This window comes from Copadichromis virginalis, linkage group LG11 (genome assembly GCF_057382275.1).
Source record: "Copadichromis virginalis isolate Kocher_CV1m ecotype Utaka linkage group LG11, C_Virginalis_male_GT1.1, whole genome shotgun sequence".
In the NCBI taxonomy this organism is placed as follows: Eukaryota; Metazoa; Chordata; class Actinopteri; order Cichliformes; family Cichlidae; genus Copadichromis; species Copadichromis virginalis.
The window spans coordinates 37,636,152-37,660,274 of record NC_140628.1 but is presented as its reverse complement, the minus strand read 5'-3'; the positions used below and the strand labels follow the sequence as shown (position 1 = coordinate 37,660,274).

The window sequence follows — 24,123 nt, the reverse complement described above, 5'->3', positions numbered from 1 at the left end:
GAGTCTCAATGCACAGGCCTTCCCTGCTCCCGGCTCAAGGAACCATGCCCCAAACTTGGTGTCCTGAAAAAGGGATTATGTTAGTATTCTAAACATGAGGTTTACAATTCCAAAATAGGGTTAAAAATGGTTGGGGTTAGGATTTGGGCTTAGGGTCGGGTTCCAAGGATAAGATTAGAATCAGCACAGGGTTAGAATTGGTTAAGGTTAGGATAAAACTCATGGTTAGGATGTCACAGCAAATATATACAGACAGGTGGAGTGTTGGTAACAATGATAATAATAATGAACATGGCAAACACAGGAAAAACAGGACAGTAATAATAAACAAGTATATACATTATGTGGACTTTATGTCCTTTAAAAACTTTTTTCATTTAACCCCTTAGGGTGTACAGTGTCCAGTTTTGCAATCCAGAGTCTTTCAGCCTTCCTCCTCTGCTGAGTAGTCCATCTGGGATTTGCCTGTGTTACTGTTGCTCTGACAGATTCCCAGCCATGTGTCAGGAAGTGTTTCACCAGTTGTGTGTGTGTGTTCTTCTTCCTTAACACATTATATCTATGCTGGGTGAATCTTGTCAAAATTGTGTTGCTTGTCTCACCCACATACTGAATCCCACATTTGCTGCAAGTGATCATATATACACAGTTCTTGGAGCGTGGAGTCCCATTAGCTTGTGAGCAGAATACATTCCCATTAGAAAAACTGCGCAACCATTTCTGGTGCTTAAAAAATTGCCCCTGGTCTCTGAGTTTGGGCTCAGAGAGAGGTGAGATTTTTGCCTTAATGCAAACAGTTATTATTAGTTAAAGTCAGTGAGATTTGGAGTGATACATGACACATGACGGAATAAGACACGCAGACTTAGCATGACGAACCGACGAGGAACACGTACACTGTGAATACATACAGAGGGAAAAGGGGACAGGAGATAAGACATGGACATAACTAAGCACAAACAGAACATGATGGCTGGGGGGGGAAACACACGTGACCAATAATAGTAGACCTGTGCTACATTTGTCCAGCTAGGCAACACATATTTCTGCATAAGAGATACATGAGACACCCTTTAAATAAGCAAATTTCATGTTTAAAACATGGAAATGCAGCCAAAATGGACCATACAATGGCCTCAGTGAACACATCAGCACATAAGTAGAGATAAGGAAACTCAATCACATTAGATATTAATATTACTATGAGTAAATTATATATATTATATATTCTGTTATATGGTTTAAAGAATACAATGTGATAATCACACAGGAGAACGCTGTTTCCAGTTATACAAATTTATTTTATTTCACTATTAAAGAAACCAATTATGTAAATAAAAGCTCACCACAAGAACATCTCCCAACCCAGTCTTACAAAGTTGCAGTTACAATAAAAAATGGGTAGGGAACATGAACTGTTGGTGAGCTAAAAAACAATCCTGGTGCTGATGCTTGTCATTGAACGTTTTGGACAGAGCTCTTGATTGAAATGCCTACCGTTGTGTGTAGGCATTTCGGTCCAGATGTTATGGAGTTCAGTTCAGCTAAGATGTATTTCTAAAGCACCGGATCGCAAAAATAGCCGCTTCTCGGCTGTTTATATTGTAAGGTAAAGACCATACAATATAAGAGAGAAAACCCCCCAACAATCAGATGATCCCCTGTGAGCAAACCCTTGATGACAGTGTCTGTGAAGGTTATCAGTCATCAAGGCCATAGTAGTCTAAGGAGCTTGGAGAAAAGCGCCTGGACTTCTTTAACTTAAAGAAGTCCAGGCGCTTTTCTCCAAGCTCCTTAGACTTGGTGACGGTGGGAAAGAAAAACTCCCTTTTAACAGGAAGAAACTTTCGGCAGAACCAGGCTCAGTGAGGGGCGGCCATCTGCCTCGACCGGTTGGGGGGGGGGGCACAGCTGTTATAACCCCTGACGCAGCATAGCTTCTAATTCTGAAAGATACGTAGATACCTTAAACCTGCACTCTATGCAGGACACCAAGCGATGACACGACTTGCAGTACTATAGGAGTCTATGCAGAAACAGTTTTCTCTCTTGAATCTCTGTAATTTTTTTGCTACTGAGTGTCTGGGTGCAGTCACTCATTTTGGGCCAATTAAATCAAATGAACTTCCATTGTCTAAGTTATAGCCCTATTGAACCTGCGTTAACCAGGTTTAATAGGGAGGGCCAAAGTCGTAGTTGTGCTAAATTTCCTCGAATTCTCCTCGGAGATTTTCGAGTAGCTTCCTTTGTTCTTGAAAGTTCTTTTCCATTTGTCTCATCGCTTCCCGTCCATTCCACATCTTTTTGGTAAGGTCACTAACCGTATTTTCTAAGGCCTTATTTTGTTGTTTGAGTATGTCAACTTGGACATCGTAGTTGTTTATCAGATTGTTATGTTCTTCCTGTGAAACTTTGGGAGTCTGAGCTTGGGTTTGCAACGCCATGTCTTCTGTTTTCAAGGCTTCCTGTGAATCATACAGATTTTTCTTGACCTCTTCAAGCTCTCTTTTCATTTCCTCAAATTCATGGCACAACAACTCCTTTTCTCTGTTGGTCACTTCAAAATCATGTTGGGAGTCTTTCTCAGTGGCTTTGGAGATCCGTGATTCTCCTTTCACACCCTCATCGTGGGGTTTCAGTTCTTTTTGAGAATCACCACTCCTTTTGGAAAGCTCCTGGAGGTCCTGTTCAAGAAGTTCGTTATGCCGCCTCAATATGTCAATTTCATGTGCAAAGCATTGGCGTTCCAGGGTCTGTCTGAGCTGTTCACTGTCCGTTGTTTTGTTTTCCTCATTCATGATCCTTTTTCTTTCTTCACTCTCTTGTAACTCTTTAAAGGCTGTGTTTGCCTGATGGAGCTCAGTTTTAACAGCCTGTATTTCCTGTTGCATGTCATCTTTTTCCTTTTCAAAGTCCCTTTTCAGCTCACACATGCGTTTTACCGTCACATCATTTTCCTCTCTTAAAGACTGGTTGTCCTTTTCCATGTCTCCCACTTTTATAACCAAGCCTGTCTTGCTGCTTTGCAACTCTCTGATTTCTGCCTCCATTTCCTGCATCACCTCTTTCTGTTGCTGGATCTCTTTGGTTTTGGAGCTGTTTAAATCCTTTAGAATTTGGTTCCAATATTCCAGCTCTTGAATTTTGAAGTGAATTGTTTCATTCTCTAGTTGCAGGTCTCTTTTCCTCTTGTTTTTAGAGAACCCACTTCGTTTGAAGAGAACTTCAATGTTTTTTTGGAGAATCTTGTTCTCATTTATGAGCTCTCTTTTTTGCTCCTTAAGGTCGGCGTTCTCGACTTTAAGGTCACGTATGGTAGAGTTTTGTTGTTTGAGAGTTTTATTCTCATTTTTCAGCTCTTTGATTTGCTGTTTAAGTTTTTCGTTCTCGGCTCTCATGTTGCATACAACAGGATTTGACAGACTCATATTTCAAATTGAAGTTGATGCTAAATCTCTGTACCAACTAAAAGATTTTTTAAAAATACCGTCGACTGTGTCAGAAACGCAAGTTTCCAGTAGTTTCCTGCCTAGTGAATTCTTCCACTCTCTTTGAAAGACTGACAAGAGTGAGAACCTCTCCCCTATTTATAGGTTTTCGTGTGCTGATGTCATAAAGAAGACCAGAGATCAAAGGGATTCTGGTGAAACGTCACTGTGTCTGGTCTGGGCAGTTCTGAATTGAATAATAACAAAATGACGGGGGGCGTGTCTGGTAGCCATGTGAAGACGTGTTGTACAGGGCTCCTCAATGGACTAACTTGTTTCATAATTCCATTGCTCCAAAACTAACGAACTTTTAACAACAGTACGATAACACGCCCGTGTGCTGCTCTGAGGCACTTTTTACATCTTCAAGGCTACGGTGTACGAAATATGAGCAAAACTAGATCGGGGAAAGAGCAGGCCGCAAAACCCTCGGACCTGTCACGGTTGTTAAAGAGTGGACTCAGGCGCGGAGCTCAGAAATAATGACAGTGCATTTATTTACAGTGCAGCAATGTGACAACAGCTCAAATGTGCAACAATGGTGATAGTGCGTCCCTCCTTCCGTGTAAGCCCGTGCGTGGTAGTGAGTAGGGGTGGGTTTTTATAATCGATTCATTGATTAAGATCGATTATGGCTTGGATAACGTAAAATCGATTAATTAAAATCCTGAATCGATTTTTTTAATATAAATTTATTTTGCCCGAAATGCCAGAATCTCTGGTGACATCTCACAAAATTTCAAGAACCACCAAACAGCTAAGACAGTAAATGAGAGCAGGAACACGGATTCTGCACAAAGACTTAAACACACAGCACGACCCGCGGATCAGAATCATTTAGATGTCGCCTTTCTCACCCGACGGCACGGACACGGTCGGGGCTGAAAGCCGACAGCTCACTGATTCTGATCTGTCGGCGGGTCCGCGCTTTGTGTTCACGCCCTTTATGCGCTGATTCTAAAGCTGTTAGTTTGATCTCTTTCCAAACAATATTGACCGAACCAGCAGCAAAAGAAGATTCACATAAACATCGTCATGAATTCACTCTGACTTTTACTGTTTTGCTTCCACCGCGATGCACAGCTCTCTCTCTCTGTCTCTCTGTCTCTCTCTCTCGCCCTCTCTCTCTCTCTGTCTCTCTCTCTCTCTGTCTCTCTCTCGCCCTCTCTCTCTCTCTCTCTCTGTGTACTTCAAGAACAGTTTCCCTTTCTTCATTATTCGCTTGCTTGTTATGCACAAGTCTACCGTTGTTTACAGCGCTGTCGGCCGCTGTTTTTTTCCCTTTTACATTCTTCCGAAAAGAAAACCTCATTTCTGCTGTTCAATACTGAACAAATTTAAACTTTTTAAAATTATTCAAAATGCAAAACGCTTAACCGTGTCTCTAATAAAACCTCTGTAACTTCAGAGGTAATGTTCATATGTTGATTAATGGTTTTCTTTCGTTTTTGATGTACTGCAGAATATTTTTATAAAATCCCAGGCCAGGAAAACCACCTTCATGTTTTTCTGTGTTTTATCTTCAGCTACTTTGACACAAAGGCATCTGCTGTGATGCTTACACCTTTGATAAAGTCTTGCGTGTGTCAGCTTCCTTTTTATTGATACAAAAATATGTAAATGTACTGATCTGAATTATAATATTTCTGACTGTCAAAATTTCCCAGATTTAAATCGAATCGAATCGAATTAAATCGAATCGTGGATCGAATCGATTCGGGACCTTGTGAATCGGAATTGAATCGATTCTAGAAATCAGTGACAATACCCAGCCCTAGTAGTGAGTGCCCGTCTCTCCTCCAAGTGCTTCCTTAGTGTCCGTAAATCCTCCGTCAATCCCTGGGTGAACACACACACACACACACACACACACACACACACACACACACACACACACACACTGGCAGGTCGACCGGTCAGGGCGCCGTCAGATCCTGACAGGACCATACTGAGGACAGACCGGAGGCACCACCCCATGACATGAGTGAGATTATGAGAGCTATTGCTAGCTCTGAAAAGACGATATTGGACCGTATCGATTCAAGCACGAAAGATTTATTATTCCAGAGGTTGGGACATATTTTTTCTGCACCTGCATTTTGGTACCTGAATGGCAAGCTCGCAAAGTCATCTGCTCTTCGTTTTATAAGCTGGAATGTTAAAGGTATAAATAATCCGGTTAAACGCACAAGGGCTTTTACTCATTTAAAATCATTGAGATCCGATGTTGTATATCTGCAGGAAACACACCTCCGATCAAGTGAACAAATTCAACTAATTAAACTGTTTCTCTGCTTGTCTGCATTGCCACAAATTGTTCTATTTGGTGATGTATCATAGAACTGTACTATATAGTGTATGTAAGTTTCTGTGTTTGCTAGTAACTACCATCAACCTAAGGTCTCAGCTAATTTATCTTTGCAGAGATGTTCATTTGATTGTAACAGCAGTAGGAAAGAGCAGTAACAAGAGTAGGACAGCTAAGCTAATTATGGCTAAACATTTGGAATTTAGTGAAAGCAAAAATTGACCTTGCAAAGATGGATAGGTTTATTTAGAAAGTCAGCTATTTACATTTAGTGTTCGTCCCAAGTAGGAGATTTTGAATTGAGTCTAAATTGACCGCAAATTTATTTACATCAAAACTTACAAATTTACATCAAAACTTCTGAAGATGCAGGTCTCTGTGCAGCAGCTGAAGTCTGTGGTGTAGAGGGTGAAGAGGAAGGGGGAGAGGATGGTCCCTTATGGTGCTCCTGTGTTGCTGATTACCTTGTCAGACACACAATGTGGAAGACGCACATATTGTGGTCTTCCTGTCAGGTAATCAACAATCCAGGACACTAGAGAAGCATCCCCCTGCATCGCTGTTAGCTTATCACCAAGCACTGGAAAAGTAAAAAAAAAAACATGAACCTCACAGTGCTCGCCGGCTGGTCCGGGTGGATGTAGACACGATTGAGCAGATAGATGATGGCGTCCTGTGAGACGGGGCTGGTAAGCAAATTGAATGGGATCCTGATGTGGTCTGACAATGGGTGAGATCTGGTCCAGGATGAGCCTTTCCAGGGTCTTCATGATGTGGGAGGTCAGTGTCACAGGCCTGTAATCCTGGGGGCCACTGGGACGTGGCGTCTTTGGTACAGGGACGAGGCTTGATGTCTTCCACAGCACTGGGACCCTCTTCAGACTCAGCATGAACAGTTTATGGAAGACTCCACAAAGCTGGGGGGCACAGGCCTTGAGGGGACTCACTCCATCTGGTCCAGCAGACTTGCCTGAGTGGAGTTTCTTCATTTGCATCTGAACCTGGTAAGCATTTAACACTACTACACTGACATACATAATTTTCAATTTAATGAAGTTAAAAATTTGTTGTCTTATTGTCAGTTGTTATTGACAGCAAGATTATTAGAAATATATGAAAAAATGTACATTAAATGGGAAGTTCAGGAGCTGAATCAATGACAGTTTTTTTTTTTCAAATGAAAGTGACAAAGGTGCAGATTCATACATAGATGCTGTCATATTAACAGATGTTAATGTGTGAAAAGGGCTTTAACCCTCCCATTATGATGTGGGTCGAGTTGACCTGATTTAAAAATGTAAAAGGAAAAATTGTTAAAAGTACTTTTTAATACAAAATTGCTGTTTGGCTTAAAAAATGTAACCAGCTTGTAAAATGAAACTGGTTTACCTGGCAGCCAGAGTGGAGGCTACACTCTAAAAAACGATTCATGGGGTTAGTAAGTAAAGCTTAAAATCAATAGCTTTTTCTGCATAAAAAATTAAGTTTGTTGCATGTACACATTGTAATCAGTTGATAACTTAATTTAATGAGTTGGTCGAAATGAAAATAAAGAAAACAGTCTTAGCTCAGTAATATATCGATTTTGAACAGACATTTCTGTGTTAACTTAACATGAAAGTGTATTCAGTTAATACAACTTAAAAATCTCGTAAGCGTCCTTTAAAAGCTGAGTACAAGGCTGACTTGCCCGGACATGCTGCTCTCAGACCACTGATCGAGAGAAACGGAGGCAAAGAGAGAAAGCGGAGAAGCGCCATTTTGTACGGAACGTTATCAAACGTTAAAGCTTTGTGGTGAGTACAATTTTTTGCCTTGTTTTATTCACAGCAGCTAATAACTCTAACTTTAACTCTATCAACACGCACTGCAAGAAATCCTTTTTACACAACACTAAACTCTTCCTCGGCGAGTGGTGGTGATAAGCTAGTAACGTTACACTTCTGGCTAACTTGTGAAGTAATTCGACCGTAACATTAGTCTTTGTTAAGTTTTGTTTTACGGTGGCAGCCAAATGGTGTTAATTGACACTGAGCTTCTGTAGCAGTAGTTTTAACTCTGCAAAGACAGGGTAATACACGTTTTTCTTCTTTCTACTTTGAAATCGTTGCAGCGTTGATGAAGGTTTGACCAGCAAAAGGCTGGACCGTTTTACATTCATGACTAAACAAATGTAGGTTACTGAGTATACATTCGGTTTAACATCGATGCATTTTGATGTTTAAGTCCTAGAGTTATTTTTATGTGAGATTGAAGTTTGTTAATTGAGCCCTAGCTGAAGAACAGCCTGTGTCAAAGTTCAGTCAAAAAACGCGGGCGAGGAAGCGAACGCCATGTTGTAGAAACGCCACAGGAAAGATCTTAAGTAACATTCATAAACTAGTTGTTTTAATGACATTACATTGAGTGTGCATTAGCACATAAAATATAATTTTGCTCTTTTGGGTGTTAACTGCAGATACATAAGCGCAGTTGTATCACTTAAGAAAAAATATCTTTGATTTGGAAACATAAAGCAACTTTTAGGAGAAACTCAACACTAAAAATAATATACATAGTTTTAACTTTTAATGTCATAAGGATTTCCTGTGAGATAATGATTAGACTAAAGACTATAGTTAAAAAAGCGTGAATATTGATTGCGTGTAGTTCGCCAATTTCTTTGCAGTAGTTTACAAGCATTTTTCTTGTTTTTCATCTTGAATATTCAAAAACAATGAATTAAAATTTACTGTAATGCTGATGTAGCACAAGTTGTTTGTACTACAGCCTTCTGAATCACCCAAGTTAAAGTAATTTAAACTGTTTGTTTTTAAAATGAAGTGGATCTGTAAAATTTGCAAATTTGAAACACCAAGAAAGACAGATCTCTTAAAGCATTATAGATTAAGACATGGTCATGGTGGAGAATTTCACCCTTGTCTTTATTGGGAGTGTTATTGCTCATTTAAAACATGGGGCAGCCTGCGAACCCATCTGTCAAGAACTCACTCGACCCGTGAGTCAGTGACACTGTCCACTGTACTGTCATTTAAATGTCCATGTTGTTCTTTAAACACTATCTCCACAGAAAGAGAATACTTTGAGCATATTGGTCGTCATTTAAAGAAACAGGAAACTGTGTCTTGTGTTTTTGAAAATTGTCCTTTCAAAACAAACATTCATGGAACATTTGCCTCTCATAGGAGCCGGAAACACACTCCTCATACACTTGATGACTTCAAGCCTGAGCTTTTGCAGAGGTGTGTCAATCCTCTAAATGCAGGGGATGATCCTGTGGATGAAGACGATACTGAAGGTGCAGTGAGTGAAGACCCTGAAGGTAATGAAATAAGAGAATTGCCGAATTTAATAGAAAAACATGTAGCCCACGTGCTGCTTAAGTTGGAAAGCATATTCAATGTACCACAACGGTGTATTGATGAGTTAGTTGAAGAGCTACACTTTATCTCCTCATCAGCTTCAGGTCCTATTTTAAAAGAGATTTTACAGTCATGCTTAAAAAAGCATAATTGTGAAGTTGATGATTTGATCATCTCTGAGATGGTAACAGACCTATGTGAGTGCAACCCAATTACATTAGCCCTAGGGCATAATGGTCCTCTTTCCACCTCCTACAAAAGAAGAGAATATTTCAAGGAGCATTTTTCCGTGGTGGAACCCATAGAATATATGCTCAGTGCCAGGGAGAAGAGAAGTTTTCAATATGTTGTTACACCCCGGCCTAGGCAACCGGAGTGCAACACAAAAAAAAGTAAAAATAAAGAAAAAAAAACCACACACAAAAACCCCACTAAAGCTCACCACCAAAATCCCGAAACGAAAGTATTTACAACAAACTATTTATTTACAACAAAACACCAAACTATTTACAACACGGGGGAGATCGCGACCATGACATACTGAAACACAAGGCTTAAATACATAGGAGCAATCAGGGAATGGACCACAGGAGGGAAACACAGCTGGGGCAAATTAGAACTGACGAGACAGGGAAAATGTAAACTGAACACACTAAGATAACACAGACTTTCAAAGTAAAGCAGGAAATACATAAGTCATGCAAAAACAAAACACTGACACACCGAAACGTAACATTTCCCCCTACCCAAAAATCAAACATGTAACCCCAAGTGAAAAGTTTGATTCAGACAAACGAAGGCTGAAACGAAGGCAGACGAAGCTGATGGAGGCTGGAGCGGTCCCACTGACCCTCCAGCAGACGACGAAGGCTGGAGCGGTCCCTCGGACCCTCCAGCGAAGGCGGATGAAGGCTGGAGCGGTCCCACGGACCCTCCAGCGACGACAAAGGCTGGGGCGGTCCCACGGACCCTCCCCCCAGCGAAGGCGGATGAAGGCAGACGAAGCTGATGGAGGCTGGAGCGGTCCCACGGACCCTCCAGCAGACGACGAAGGCTGGTGCGGTCCCCCGGACCCTCCAGCAGAGGCGGATGAAGGCTGGAGCGGTCCCTCGGACGCTCCAGCGAAGGCAGATGAGCAGCCCACTAGCTGCACACATGGACACGCAGCCCACCAGCTGCACACACGGACACGCAGCCCACCAGCTGCACACACGGACACGCAGCCCACCAGCTGCACACACGGACACGCAGCCCACCAGCTGCAGAAGGTTGGAGCGGTCCCTCGGATCCTCCAGCGAAGGCGGATGAAGGCTGGAGCGGTCCCTCGGACCCTCCAGCGAAGACAGAAGGCCGAAGCTGTCCCTCCTTCGGACCCTCCAGCGATCCCGGACGAGCCCCTATATGTTACACCCCGGCCTAGGCAACCGGAGTGCAACACGAAAAAAAGTAAAAATAAAGAAAAAAAAACACACACAAAAACCCCACTAAAGCTCACCACCAAAATCCCGAAACGAAAGTATTTACAACAAACTATTTATTTACAACAAAACACCAAACTATTTACAACACGGGGGAGATCGCGACCATGACATACTGAAACACAAGGCTTAAATACATAGAAGGAGCAATCAGGGAATGGACCACAGGAGGGAAACACAGCTGGGGCAAATTAGAACTGACGAGACAGGGAAAATGTAAACTGAACACACTAAGATAACACAGACTTTCAGAGTAAAGCAGGAAATACATAAGTCATGCAAAAACAAAACACTGACACACCGAAACGTAACAATGTACCTATTTTGAAGTCTTTGCATGAGGTTTTGAAGAAAAAAGAGATCCAGGATTTGCTCACATCTAGTAATGAAGCAGACAGCAGTTCCGAAAGTCAATACAAATCATTTCAGGATGGCACACATTTTAAAAACAATACATTGCTGTCAGAAAACAATCCAGCTATTTCTCTTATTCTGTATGTGGATGATTTTGAAGTGTGTAATCCACTTGGCACTTCAAGAAAAAAGCACAAAATTACTGCTGTGTATTGGGTTTTAGCAAATGTGCCACCATTGCTCAGATCATCACTAACATCGATATACCTTGCCATTCTCTGCAAGGCTGATGATATCAAAAAGTTTGGCTATAGTGCTGTGTTTGAGCCAATGCTAAAAGATCTTGCCAGCCTTGAAGAAGAAGGACTTTACATTCCTTCATTAGACATTCGAGTCAAAGGTACTGTGTATTGTGTTGTTGCAGATAACCTTGGCGCCCACTCTATCGGAGGATTTGTGGAGAGCTTCTCAAGTACACACGTCTGCAGGTTCTGTCTTGGAGAAAGATCCCAATTCCAAGTAAGTGAAGTTAGAACTGGAGCATTTAAGCCTAGGACAATACAAGAGCACAAGGCTCATGTTCAGACAGCACAGGGACATAATCATTGTTATGGAGTAAAGAGACAGTGCCCACTGACTGAAAGACTAAAACATTTTGATGTTTTATCTGGCTACCCACCTGATTTGCTCCACGACCTCTTTGAAGGTATTGTACCTTTCGAGTTAGCACTGTGCTTAAATGCCTTAATCAAAAAAAAATATTTCGCACTTGATGAACTAAATAAATTGATCAAAGAGTTCCCATACAGATGGGCAGATAAATCTGATTCACCACAAGCAGTTCCACTGGCTTTTGCTACAAGAAAGACTGTCGCTGGAAATGCCCATGAGAATTGGGCTTTACTTCGCCTCCTTCCCCTGATAGTTGGAGAAAGAATACCAGAGAGTGAACCAACGTGGCTGGTCATCCTGAACCTGAAGGACATAGTTGAACTTGTCCTTTCTCCTGTGCATACAGACCTATTTGTTTCCTTGAAAGCAAGATTTCTGAGCATCGACACAGATTCCTGGAGACTTTCCCTCAGGAAAGACTTATTCCAAAGCATCATTTTCTAGAGCACTACCCACAGCTAATAAAGGCTTTTGGTCCCCTTGTATCTCTTTGGACTATGCGCTTTGAAGCTAAACACAGCTTTTTCAAGCGTGTGGTCAGGCATACCCACAGCTTCCGAAACATTCTGTTGTCTCTTGCAGTGAAGCATCAGTTCATGGTTGCACACCATCTACATGGTGGTGCAGTTGTTCCACCATCTCTGCAGGCAACAAAACTGTCAATAGTGGATTTGACTGTGCTGAGGGAAGACATAAAAAAAGCACTGCAAGTAAAATTCCCCAGCGAGTCGTTTGTCCAGATGGCAACTACAGTGTGTTGCAGTGGCACCAGTTACTCCACTGGAATGATCTTGGCACATGGCTCAACAGGTTGCCTTCCAGATTTTGTGGAGTTGATTCAGATAGCTGTTGTCAACGGAAAGGTTTGCTTTATTGTGAAATGTTTAAATGCATGGTATATTGAACATCTTAGAAGCTATGAACTCGAAAACACAAGAAGTGTTAAGGTGATTGAGCTGAGTGAGTTGTCTGACATCTTCCCAATGGCAGCATACACTGTTGCAGGGAAGCGTATTGTTACCCAGAAGCGTTACATTTATGTCCATGTGTAGTGGTCATTAACAGTTTCTCATTTGTTTGACTTTACACACCAGGCAGTTCTGGGATAAAATGCATAACCAAAAATACTCTTTATAGGTGAGGTCATGATTTCATGAAGAAAACAAAAAGGCTGTTTACATTAACGTATGTATCTCAAACTTAAGTTAATCATTTTCACCTGGCCTTGCACCATCTGATGTGTGAAAGATTTGATTTGCTGGCTAATATGTTTACCTTGTATAAGTGTTTTGTTTTTTACAGTTCAAGTGAGAATGTTATATCTACCATCAGACATTGGACAATAATAATAATAAAAAAGCCTGGAACGCCTTTTAATCTCAGATCATGCCATTTCTTAGAGCAAAAAGAGATGAATCTCTTGACTCCCACTAGTATGCAGAAACAAAAGTAAATCTGAGTAGTAGTTGTAAATATGACTGGCATATAACTGAAAATGTTATGGTTGTAGCTTTTATGTGACATGTGACATTACTTTCAGCTACTGTAATTTTGTGATCTTTGTAGTTTTGCATTTATTACATTATGCTTCAATGGAAAAATGGAAAATATTAAGAAGATGAAAAAAGACTCCTGTTATTTTCCATAGAAATAAATGTTTCAAACATTTAGTCAAACTAAAAGCAGGTATATAAATGGGCACTCAGTTTCGCAGTAGTCAATTTTGACAAAAAGCATATATAAAATGTCACAGTGTAATGTGAAAGCTAATGATTAGAGACGTAATCACTACCTTAGTTCCTTTCTGCATGCAAGCTAATATCTCAAAGGTGATGAAAAGTCCTTAGCTTATCAAAGGTAATATTTACCTCTGATACTTAATGTCTTAAGGTTGACACTGGATGTATTCTATAAATCAAACTGAAGCGTGTGGTTTCTCTTACAGACGCTCCAATGTCTCATCAAACCAAACTTAGGATCGTTCTTCAGGACCATGACATTCGCAAACTTGACTTACCTCATGGCCTCCCTGGGACTGTGGGTGAACTTCAGTCCATTGTAAGAGAGACATTTGGGCTTCAAGGGAATTTTACTTTGCATTACAAGGATGCTGATTTTGGAGAGGAATATTTCAGTCTTACCTCAACAAGTGACAACAAGGACACAATAAAAGTGGTTAACATTGTTGAACCTCCCACATTTACTCTGAACTTAACTGAAGTGAACACTTCCTTTGAAAGTGAATCAGAAACCTCCATCTATAGCTCAGCAACCTCAGTCAGTACTTCAGTGACCGCCGTCGGTCCTCCCCAAAGCAGTTGCTCATCCGGATCCCAGGATACACTGATTCTATCATCACCTGAACATGGGATTCAGCGATCACAGCGGTGGCCGGCTGAATTTCCTGTACCTCGCTTTGCCTATGACACAGAGCTTTTGCTTGCCTCAGGAAATGAAGCTTTCAAGAAGGATGGAATTCCACTCAACTTTACCTCAATCCTTCCAGACATCCTTGAGAGACTGGCTGAAAGCGTCTTTCAGTATGTTGCCTACCCAACAAGCGCACAGTTTGTGGATGTTGCTGAGGCGCTGATTCAGAAGCATCCTTGCCTTAAAGAACCAGGGTCATATAATGGATGCTATGGATGGCAACAGAGACTAAAATATAAAATGGGCAACTATAGAACCAAGTTGAGAGGGCTCGGATGCCCTGAACTTGATGTGAACTCTCTCAGAAAGAAGCGACTACATGAGAAAGCACCTGCAAAGAATGTCAAAAAGCCAAAAAAGTCAGAAGTGAACTATTTACCTCCTCACCCACAAGGAGAAACGGAAGAAAGTTTGGAATATGGAAGAGTGGAGCTCCTCAGTGAAGTGAGGAAGAGGGACAACTGTCAGATCATCAGTGACAAAATGGCGAAGACATTCTCCATTCGCAGGCAGGAAGTTGTCAATCAAGCACCAAAAATCAATGACCTGAAAGAAAGATGGCCTGCTCTTTTTGATGCAGTTCAGGTAAATATTTTTCCATAAGATAATTTGCAGTATGTATTCTTTTAAAGTAAATTGTATACATTAACATGTTGTGCCTATTTGTGCCTTTTTTTTATACAGATAAACCAAGAATTCAGAAGGATCACCACTGTTAACCTGGAGACAACATTCATGGCAAAGCTGGACCAGTACTCTCAGAAAATAATGTCCTTGCTGTCCTCAAGAGGAGGGGCTGCAAAAATGCGCATTCGGCGCATCCAGAACATGCTGCTAGAGGTATGAATGAATGAAATGTAGTTTATTTCAAATAGGATAATCCACTTTTTTTTTTTCCAATAGGTGATATTGAGTCTTAAAAGGTAGCTGTTTACAACTCAACTATGTCAAATTATTGTTTAGAGCTTGAGGCACAAATATCAATTAAAACTATAAATACTTAATAATAAAACAAATTATAGGTGATGTGGATCATGATTGGCAGAGTAATTTGCAAGATTTTCCAGTTTTTCTATTTGTTACCTGGATTTTTCAAGTTCATGAATTGATCATTTCAGAGAAATGGCTCTTTGAAATGATCAATTCATTACTTTGATTATCACTGGAAATCTATAATTGGTACAGTTCAGGCCATATAAAGTCAATCCTTTTTTTTTTTTTTTTTTTTTTTTTTTTTTGGATGTAATTATCAAAAACCCATCCTCCTCGAAGAGCAGTTCGACATTCTTTTTCTTATTCACAGGACGATTCTGTGGAGAGAAGGCGAGAGGTCGCTATCCGTGGCTTAGTGGTGTATCTCAGGGAAAAGGAGGAGGATCTCTTCAAAGAGCAGGTAAATCAGACATGACTATACTTTGTATTAGAGGTACGATCTAATCTATTATTAATTGATTTCTAAATTAATCGGCAACTATTTTGATAATTGATTGATCGGTTTAAGTAATTATTTTAGAAAAAGAAGTCCAAATTCTCTGGTTTCAGCTTCATAAATGTGAATGGTTTGGGGTTTCTTTACTCCTCTATGACAGCAAACTGAATATGTTTGACATTTGAGGTCATCATATTGGGCTCTGAGAAACATTGACATTTTTCACCATTTTCTGACATTTTCTGGACCAAACAACTAATCAGATAATCGAGAAAATTGTTAGTTGCAGCCCTATTTTGTGTTACTCTCATGTATAAGTATGATTACTTAAAACATTTATATTGATTCTGACCTACCAGGATGGTGGCGGGGATATTACCAATGAAGTGATGAAGATTGTAACCAGAGGTGCCACAACGTCTGATCCAGCCAGCGCACAGATCATACTTGAAGGAACAGAAGTCCTAGCAGACCTGGATGTACCCAGAGCCTGTGCCTTGCTAATGGGGCTGATATATGCACTCAACCTCAGCTACCCAAAAGAACTGAAAAACACTTTTGAAAAACACTTTTGAAGTGTTTCAAAAGATATTCCTCGAGCTGGATGATCTGAAAGCCAGTCCTAAGGTAATGTCACTAAAAAGTAAACTGTTGTACTAAAAAATGTGAAGAGTGAGGCTATCCTCAAATTAAACGGGAAATGTTCCACTGTTGTTTGCAATGTGTTGTGTTACATACTGTACAGTAGGCAGTAGGTGTAAAGTTGAGCGTTGAGCATTAAGTACACCTAGTTCAAAATAATGCACTTTAAAAGGATAGCTCGGGTCTTTTGAAGTGAGGCTGTATGAGGTACATATGTATAGTGAGTGTATTACACACAGTAGATGGCAGTCAGTAAGCTCCACCTACGGAGAAGCAGACGGGGCCACCGGCACGCAAGATGAGCCTCCATCCTAATAAAACTGATGTCAGTTTTAAATGTACATTATATCAAGAATATGTTTACTGCTTTATTTTGCTATCAGACAGCCTTTTCTGTGGGGAAAGAGAAGTTCTACTGCTTGTTGTTTCAATCGCTCTGGCCCACCAGCGTCCATGGACAAAAACAGCAATTTTACCTGACAGCACACAGGAGTTGCTGGTCTCCTGCTGCCTTGATCAGTAAGTGTAATTGTGTTATTTGGTGACTTTGGTGTTAGTTCGGGTTAGTTCAGATTTACCAAAGTCACACAAACAAACTGAGCCTATCGTGCGTGTCGGTGGCAGGAATGTGGTGACTGCTGTCTACTGTGTGTAATATACTCACAATGTACTTCATACTTAAAAAAAACCTAAACTATCACTTTAACACAAACAAACTTGAATCAGAGCATGACTGTCAAAATGTTCAGTCTTTTTGAGACAGATTTACAGGGGTGTTTTATGTCATTTATTTTATGGAGGCAACAATTTTGTCTGCTATTGAAATGTCAATGAGTCTGGAATGGTGGACTGGTGTTCTAATAAACAGTTTGATCATAAAACTGGAATTTCAATGTGTAATTTATTGTATAATTGTAAGTTATAAGTTATTGTAAGTTATTAGTACTCAAAAAAATTAAGGTAACAATTTGCATGGATATTTCTGAGTAGAATAAAAGTAAAAAAATAAGTTTTAATAACTAAATGGAGTAATTTTTAAACAATTAAAATTAAGTTGGTTCAACTTAATTAAGCTTGTAGAGGACAAAGCAAATCATGTTGTTTGTACGTAAGGAACAGAGTTTGCCTAACTAGAGAACTCTTGTGGCATTTACGCTATAGTGGCTAAGCTGAAGTAACTTAAAAAGATCCATGCAAATTGTTACCTTAATTTTTTTAAGTTAAGCCAGCAGATCTTTTTTTAGAGTGTAAAGGCGACTGAAACTACTTCTTTCTTTGCAACTGTGAGACATATTATACACACACACACACACACACACGACAGTAATGCTTGGCCCAGTGAAATTGAATGCTGATTGAAAGTACACCTTAATTATCAACTAAAAGCAAAAGAGAAAAAAAACATAAGTAATATTTTTTAAAGACATTACTGAGAAACTTTCCAGGATTCGCCAACTGATGCATCAGTGGGTCTGAATTTCCAGTGCAGTCTCTCATCAAGTATGTTAAAATTGATGATAAAATTCAACAAAACTACAGGGAAACACTCTGGAAGATTCTGCTGCTGCTCATTTTTCTCCAATTCCAACCAGAAGTGCCACCAAAAAGCAAAGGTTTCCCAGAAGGTACACAGCGATCAGGCAACTGTCACCTTTGACCTGACAAAAAAAGTAAAATTATATTAGAAATACTCCATCTTGTGGCAATCAGTGATTGCTTGCTTTTATATTTCTTTCAGCTTACCAATGCTGATTCCATTTGATCAGCAGTATCATCTGAAACCCAGAGCAAAGAACAGTGAAATATTGCAGGGCACATTAACTGAAGTGAACTAAAGCAGTCAGCTATGTTTTTAATCATTTTATTTATACAGGTTGAGTTATGATATTAGTTTTAAGCTTTAACAGAAGAAGAACAATTTGAAATCAATTTAAATAAAATTGAGTCGAGTTGAGTAGTTGTGGTGATTGAAAAAAAACAAAAAAACAACAACTTTCAGAACGATAACAATGTGCTGGAAGCTCTATGTAAACATTTAGCATGTCAAGTTGCCATTGGTCATGGAAAGTGTGTGCGGCACGGGGGGGTAAAACATTTTTTAAAAATCACCAAACATTAACCAGTTTTTGTAGACACAAAGAGGTTGTGATCATATTTTTTTTTAATAATTTGTGTGACTGAGCCACACATTGAGCCACAGCATTGTCAAACTACACGTGTCCAAAATTGGATAGTCTCAGTTGAGACATTTCAATGCAAGTTCTCTCTGATAACATTAGGTTGGTGGTGCATGAGCTGAGCCTTCGTGTATAGTATTCCCAGAGTATTTTCATGCATTTAATAAATCGAAAGATAAAGATTCCTTTGTCGCTGTACTTCAGCACAGTTAAAGTGTAACAGCTTTTGTTCCAGCAGACTACCATTGAGACATTCTTACGCGTTTTCACTCATCAATTCATAAATACCAATATTGTCAGGGTCCTGGGACTGGGCGACCCAGGATCCCTGAGCAGTCATGTATTATATTATTATTATTATTATTGCTGTGTATTTTGGTGTTGCTCCCCCTTCCCTGTGCTTGTGTATATGTGTGTGTGGGTGGCTGAGCACTTGTTTATAGGCGGCGTCAGGCCTGGAGGGTGTGGCCCTGCAAGGGGACTGGCCACACCCGAAGCCACACACCTGCTGCTGATCAGGCCTCGTCGGGGGAGCTACTTAAGAGAGTCTTGGAGCTCCCACCGACGCGGGATCATTGCTTGGGACTCCACGTTAGTTACCCAGTTTAGGTTTTGGTCGTGTAGTGTATGCCTGCCATTGTTCAGTGTCCTGACTGCTGCCGCTATTGTTTCCCGCAGGAGGAGCGTGGAAGGCTTAAGGAGCAGCGAGCACCGGGAGTGCAGACACGGGAGCAGAGAGCACTTGGAGGACACGACACGGGAGTCTGGGGAGAAACACGGGGATTTATTGTTGTTTGATATCACCCTCTGTAAATAAACACTGTCTATACGTAGAGCACCGCGCCTGGGTCCTCCTTCCCCACTCCTTCCACGGTGTGCCATGCCGTACCGTGACAAATATTTGATGCTGCTGTGTTATACACAGAAAATCTTGTGATACAGTGCTGTTTATTTTACCCATCCAACCACATTCTGAGGTGTACAGGGGTTATACTCTTTGCTCAGTCAGCTAAATGCTGCTGAACTGATCAGGTGGCTCTTCACCGTGCAAATGGACTGTTGGGTCTAGATTGGTTTTTGTCATTAAAGTGTATATGGGTAGTGATGATTTTTTCCTTCATCACTGAAATGCAAAAAAAAAGGCTTACCTCTGTGTTTAACTACCCAATCATGGACCTCCAAAATGATGATGAAGAGAACTTCCCAGGCAAAGAAGCCACCCATCACTTTCAATAGCCACCCATCATCACTGTCAATCCTGTCCAGGCCTGTAAATATGGCTGCCACTGTGTGACACAAAGAAGCAGGCATTTTAAGACGAGCAGCATGGGTGACAGTGTGTCTGCTATTGAAAATGTTAGCATATCCTGTACATAGCTTGTACTCACTACAGCCTGTACATACTTGTAGTTATAGAATATTCACAACATACTTCATACCGTGTACATTATAACATAATAGACCCATTTCTGTAATATACTTACATATCTATATTATTGCTAATATATATTGTAATATATCTATATCACTAAGCACTTCTGGATGGATGCAAACTGCATTTCGTTGCCCTGTACCTGTGCATGTGCAATGACAATAAAGTTGAATTCTATTCTATTCTATTCATATATGCAAGATGGTAGAATGAAGTAAAACACAAGCTTACCAGCTATAGATTTTATTACCACCGCATTTAAAAAATGTGTCCAGTTGAACAGATACCTCCTATCAAAGAAAAGAGAAGAACTATAAAATCATCAGCTTCTGAAGTTCTTGTCTAAGATTTCTCCTGCATCCAATTTATGAAAACAAGTATCATTACTGAACATACAATTTTACTAAATCTATATTTCACTTAAAAAATATTTCATTTACTGAGTCTGGCCTCCAAAGCTACAACCAGGCTATATTTATTAAAAGTACCATTATTACTAAGAGGAAGGAATAACTTTCACGAGTCATGTGCAAATTAGTTTCCTACTTGGTGTTTCAGTGTGAAAGTGTGCTCTGATAAAGCACATGCAGGCTACACTTTGCAAAAGTTTGAAATTTTAAAAACTTTTATGGCTGAAGTATGAATACAACTCTTAGGGTTATCAAATAACTTTATAACCTCACTTTGCCGCGTGAGCAGTGCATTTAGTCATTAAGCATGTACTGCCCCATTCCTTTGGTTTATCGTGTTTTCAAAATTTGTTAAATAATTGTAGAGAAAAAAAAAGTGAGGCCATTTTTAATTTTTTTTTAAATAATATTTGAACAGAGTATTCTTAAATGTGTATAGGCATGATATAGTATATTAATTAAACACACACAGATGGATACATACAGGTGATGTTGTGGTCCGCAGCGCAGCAAGGCCCCGATAGGCTGGATGAGTGAGAGGATCATAACCAGGCACCCCAACACTGGATGTGCTCCCTGGATACCAAACACATTAACAGTGCTAATCATGGGGCATAAATATCAGTCTGAGAGCTGAAACACACAACTAAAGAGTGCTTAATGAATATCAAGAGAAAAGAAAAAAAAAACACTTTGAAGGGGTATATTAATCTTGCCTGTGGATGCAACTTGCAGACTGGAGGAGATAAGACATGGACATAACTAAGCACAAGCAGAACATGATGGCTGGGGGGGAAACACACGTGACAGAAGGAATGGGTCACAAGGGAAAAACATGTAAACGAGACGGGAGAAAAGGACATTACTGAAATACATGAAGGGCCAGGGCTGGGACAGCCAACCAGTCACAGACAAAGAGCCACATCATACACCTGGGCGCACATGAACATCACCCATCCCTTCCTCTGTCCTGCGTTCAGTTTAGGGTATCGAACTCAGGACCCTAGCCTCATCAGGCCGGGGTCTTTGTGTGGAGTCTGGATGTTCTCTCGAGCTTCCTCCCACAGTCTAGGGACATGCAGTTAGTGGGGGTCTTCTCGCCCCGTTCACATTCACACAGAGATGAATTGAAGATCACCTTGTGGTTAGTGCCTTCTATTCGATGTACAGACTGAATAATAACACCTTCTAATTAGTTCTGTCTCCTATTGGTGCTCTTCTACGAGTGATCAGTGCTTGATGGCTTACTAAGCTTAACTTTTTTCCACAACATTGATAACAAACACACACAAAACAACAACAACATATGTTATCTAAAAAAAACTTGATTGGACCAAAGTTTTGATGTTCATCCTACATGTTTATTGAGATTGTCTAATGTCTGCGACGGTATCTTCTCCCACGTCTGCGGACACCCGAGGCCTTGTGGGGTCTCTTGTGTCTGCGAACGGGGCGAGAAGACCTCGCATGTCTGCGTCTATACCTGCGTCGTGGCATTGTCCAAAACGGCGGTACCTGCTCCACGTCACGGGTTGTATTTATGGACTCACCTGGCAACTTTAGTGATGTCACTGCTGATGTTGTCACTGTTGGTGTGACCTCATGACTCATTCATGCCATCTGAACTGTGGTGTAATTATGAGGTCACAGGGGGACGTGAATTTATTCACAAAGTTGATAGAGAGTTTGGGTCATAACTCAAAGACGCAATGATGCAGTCAAATCATTTGGAATTAAATATCTCTGTCAGTGCGCCCCAGGGTGGCTGTGGCTACAATGTAGCTGCCATCACCAGTGTGTGAATGGGTGGATGACTGGATGTGTAAAGTGCTTTGGGGTCCTTAGGGACTAGTAAAGCGCTATGCAAATACAGGCCATTTACCATCTGTAAATTACAAGATTTAGAGGGTTCTGACATCACAGTCATCTTTCTGACATTGACATCCAGTCTCTCTGTTGTGATGTCAAATATCAAAGCCAGATTCGTCTCTCTGTTGTGATGTCAGATATCAATGCCAGATTCATCTCTCTGTTGTGATGTCAGATATCAATGCCAGATTCGTCTCTCTGTTGTGATGTCAGATATCAATGCCAGATTCATCTCTCTGTTGTGATCTCAAATATCAATGCCAGATTCATCTCTCTGTTGAACAGTATCCGGGTTTACACCAGCCTACCAGATTTCTTATTTGTGTTGCCCTGTAGTAATCCTGTAGGCAAGGGATGCCTAATCCTCCTTTATCTTTGGGAAGCTGAAGTGTTTTGAACTTAACTCTTGGCTTTTTACCCGCCCATATAAATCTTGAGAGGGTCCTATCCCACTCTACAAAGTATCTATCAGGGTTTTCTATAGAAACAGACTGGAATAAGTTTAATATCTTTGGGAGCATATTCATTTTTATGATGTCCACTCTAGAAGAAATGCTTAGATAGACCATCTGCTAATATTTAGCATGATATCTTTTTTAAGTAGGGGGTAGTTGATTTCTTCCAAGCTAGTTATATCCATTGATAAGTTTATGCCCAGATATTTGATAGTTCTTTTGTCCCAGCTTAGTTTGTATTTGTTGAGCAGATTCTGGGGAGGGCTATAAAAGCTACTAAGAACTTGTGTTTTTTGTATATTCAATTTATATCCCGAGTATAGCCCATACTCCTTTAACACTGACATGAGCTCCATAAGTGATTCGGTAGGTTTTGATAAGTAAACCAAAATGTCATCTGCAAACAAGGCCAATTTCTGCTCACTTCCAGTGATATTAATCCCTTTTATGTTACCATTCTGCCTAATCCTTTCAGCCAATGGCTCTATAAAAATAGCAAATAAGAGTGGACTCAGTGGGCATCCTTGTCTTGTGGACCTTTCAAGCTTGAAAGCATCTGAAAGTTCACCGTTAATCTTTACTTTTGCAGTTGGGCTATTATACAAGGCCCTCAATATAGTGATGATGGACCCATTAAACCCATGGATTTTTTTTTAAAATATGAAAAAAATTTAACTTTTTCCTTCCGTCATACTTCAGAAATATAATATATTAATATTTTGAACATTTTAAAACATTTAAGTTTGCTCGTTGTATTTATAAGATCCTACATTGACGTGCTCCACAATCATTGGTCAGTCATGTTAAAATCCATTATCAGTGGAAAACAAACCTGATCCTCTACTAGAGGCGATTGTGCAATACCTTTTAGACATAACACTCAGCAAACAGTTATTATTAGTTAAAGTCAGTGAGATTTGGAGTGATACATGACACATGACGGAATAAGACACGCAGACTTAGCATGACGAACCGACGAGGAACATGTACACTGTGAATACATACAGAGGGAAAAGGGGACAGGAGATAAGACATGGACATAACTAAGCACAAGCAGAACATGATGGCTGGGGGGGAAACACACGTGACAGAAGGAATGGGTCACAAGGGAAAAACATGTAAACGAGACGGGAGAAAAGGACATTACTGAAATACATGAAGGGCCAGGGCTGGGACAGCCAACCAGTCACAGACAAAGAGCCACATCATACACCTGGGCGCACATGAACATCACCCATCCCTTCCTCTGTCCTGCGTTCAGTTTAGGGTATCGAACTCAGGACCCTAGCCTCATCAGGCCGGGGTCTTTGTGTGGAGTCTGGATGTTCTCTCGAGCTTCCTCCCACAGTCTAGGGACATGCAGTTAGTGGGGGTCTTCTCGCCCCGTTCACATTCACACAGAGATGAATTGAAGATCACCTTGTGGTTAGTGCCTTCTATTCGATGTACAGACTGAATAATAACACCTTCTAATTAGTTCTGTCTCCTATTGGTGCTCTTCTACGAGTGATCAGTGCTTGATGGCTTACTAAGCTTAACTTTTTTCCACAACATTGATAACAAACACACACAGAACAACAACAACATATGTTATCTAAAAAAAACTTGATTGGACCA

At 40.5% G+C, this 24,123-nt stretch overlaps 2 protein-coding genes and 1 long non-coding RNA gene across 3 annotated transcripts; 2 read left to right on the top strand and 1 right to left on the bottom strand.

Annotated features, from left to right (window-relative positions):
- Positions 1–13,824: 13,824 nt before the first annotated feature.
- Positions 13,825–17,044, top strand: LOC146699394 (uncharacterized). Its single transcript, XM_085472304.1, has 4 exons — positions 13,825–14,677; positions 14,777–14,932; positions 15,396–15,485; positions 15,881–17,044. The coding sequence occupies exons 1-4, from the start codon at positions 14,333–14,335 to the stop codon at positions 16,094–16,096; spliced, it is 807 nt and encodes a 268-aa protein (XP_085328430.1). The 5' UTR covers positions 13,825–14,332; the 3' UTR covers positions 16,097–17,044.
- Positions 17,045–17,418: 374 nt separating this feature from the next.
- Positions 17,419–21,703, bottom strand: LOC146699392 (ferric reductase 1-like). Its single transcript, XM_085472303.1, has 5 exons — positions 20,667–21,703; positions 20,004–20,062; positions 19,489–19,626; positions 17,907–17,938; positions 17,419–17,821 (listed from the first exon to the last, which is right to left on the bottom strand). The coding sequence occupies exons 1-5, from the start codon at positions 20,789–20,791 to the stop codon at positions 17,732–17,734; spliced, it is 444 nt and encodes a 147-aa protein (XP_085328429.1). The 5' UTR covers positions 20,792–21,703; the 3' UTR covers positions 17,419–17,731.
- LOC146699393 (uncharacterized) lies at positions 17,816–19,173 on the top strand. The gene is made up of 2 exons (XR_014922816.1): positions 17,816–18,931; positions 19,019–19,173. It is a non-coding gene; the product is annotated as an uncharacterized LOC146699393 (long non-coding RNA).
- Positions 21,704–24,123: the final 2,420 nt, after the last annotated feature.

Coding starts and splice junctions, on each gene's coding strand:
- LOC146699394 (XM_085472304.1), top strand. CDS start 14,333: ATGGGCAACTATAGAACCAAGTTGAGAGGGCTCGGATGCCCTGAACTT. Junction 14,933..15,395: donor TCCAGAACATGCTGCTAGAG/GTATGAATGAAT, acceptor TCTTATTCACAG/GACGATTCTGTGGAGAGAAG. Junction 15,486..15,880: donor AGGATCTCTTCAAAGAGCAG/GTAAATCAGACA, acceptor CTGACCTACCAG/GATGGTGGCGGGGATATTAC.
- LOC146699392 (XM_085472303.1), bottom strand. CDS start 20,791: ATGATTAGCACTGTTAATGTGTTTGGTATCCAGGGAGCACATCCAGTG. Junction 19,627..20,003: donor GGTAATAAAATCTATAGCTG/GTAAGCTTGTGT, acceptor TGTGTCACACAG/TGGCAGCCATATTTACAGGC. Junction 17,822..17,906: donor ATCAAATGGAATCAGCATTG/GTAAGCTGAAAG, acceptor TTTTTTTGTCAG/GTCAAAGGTGACAGTTGCCT.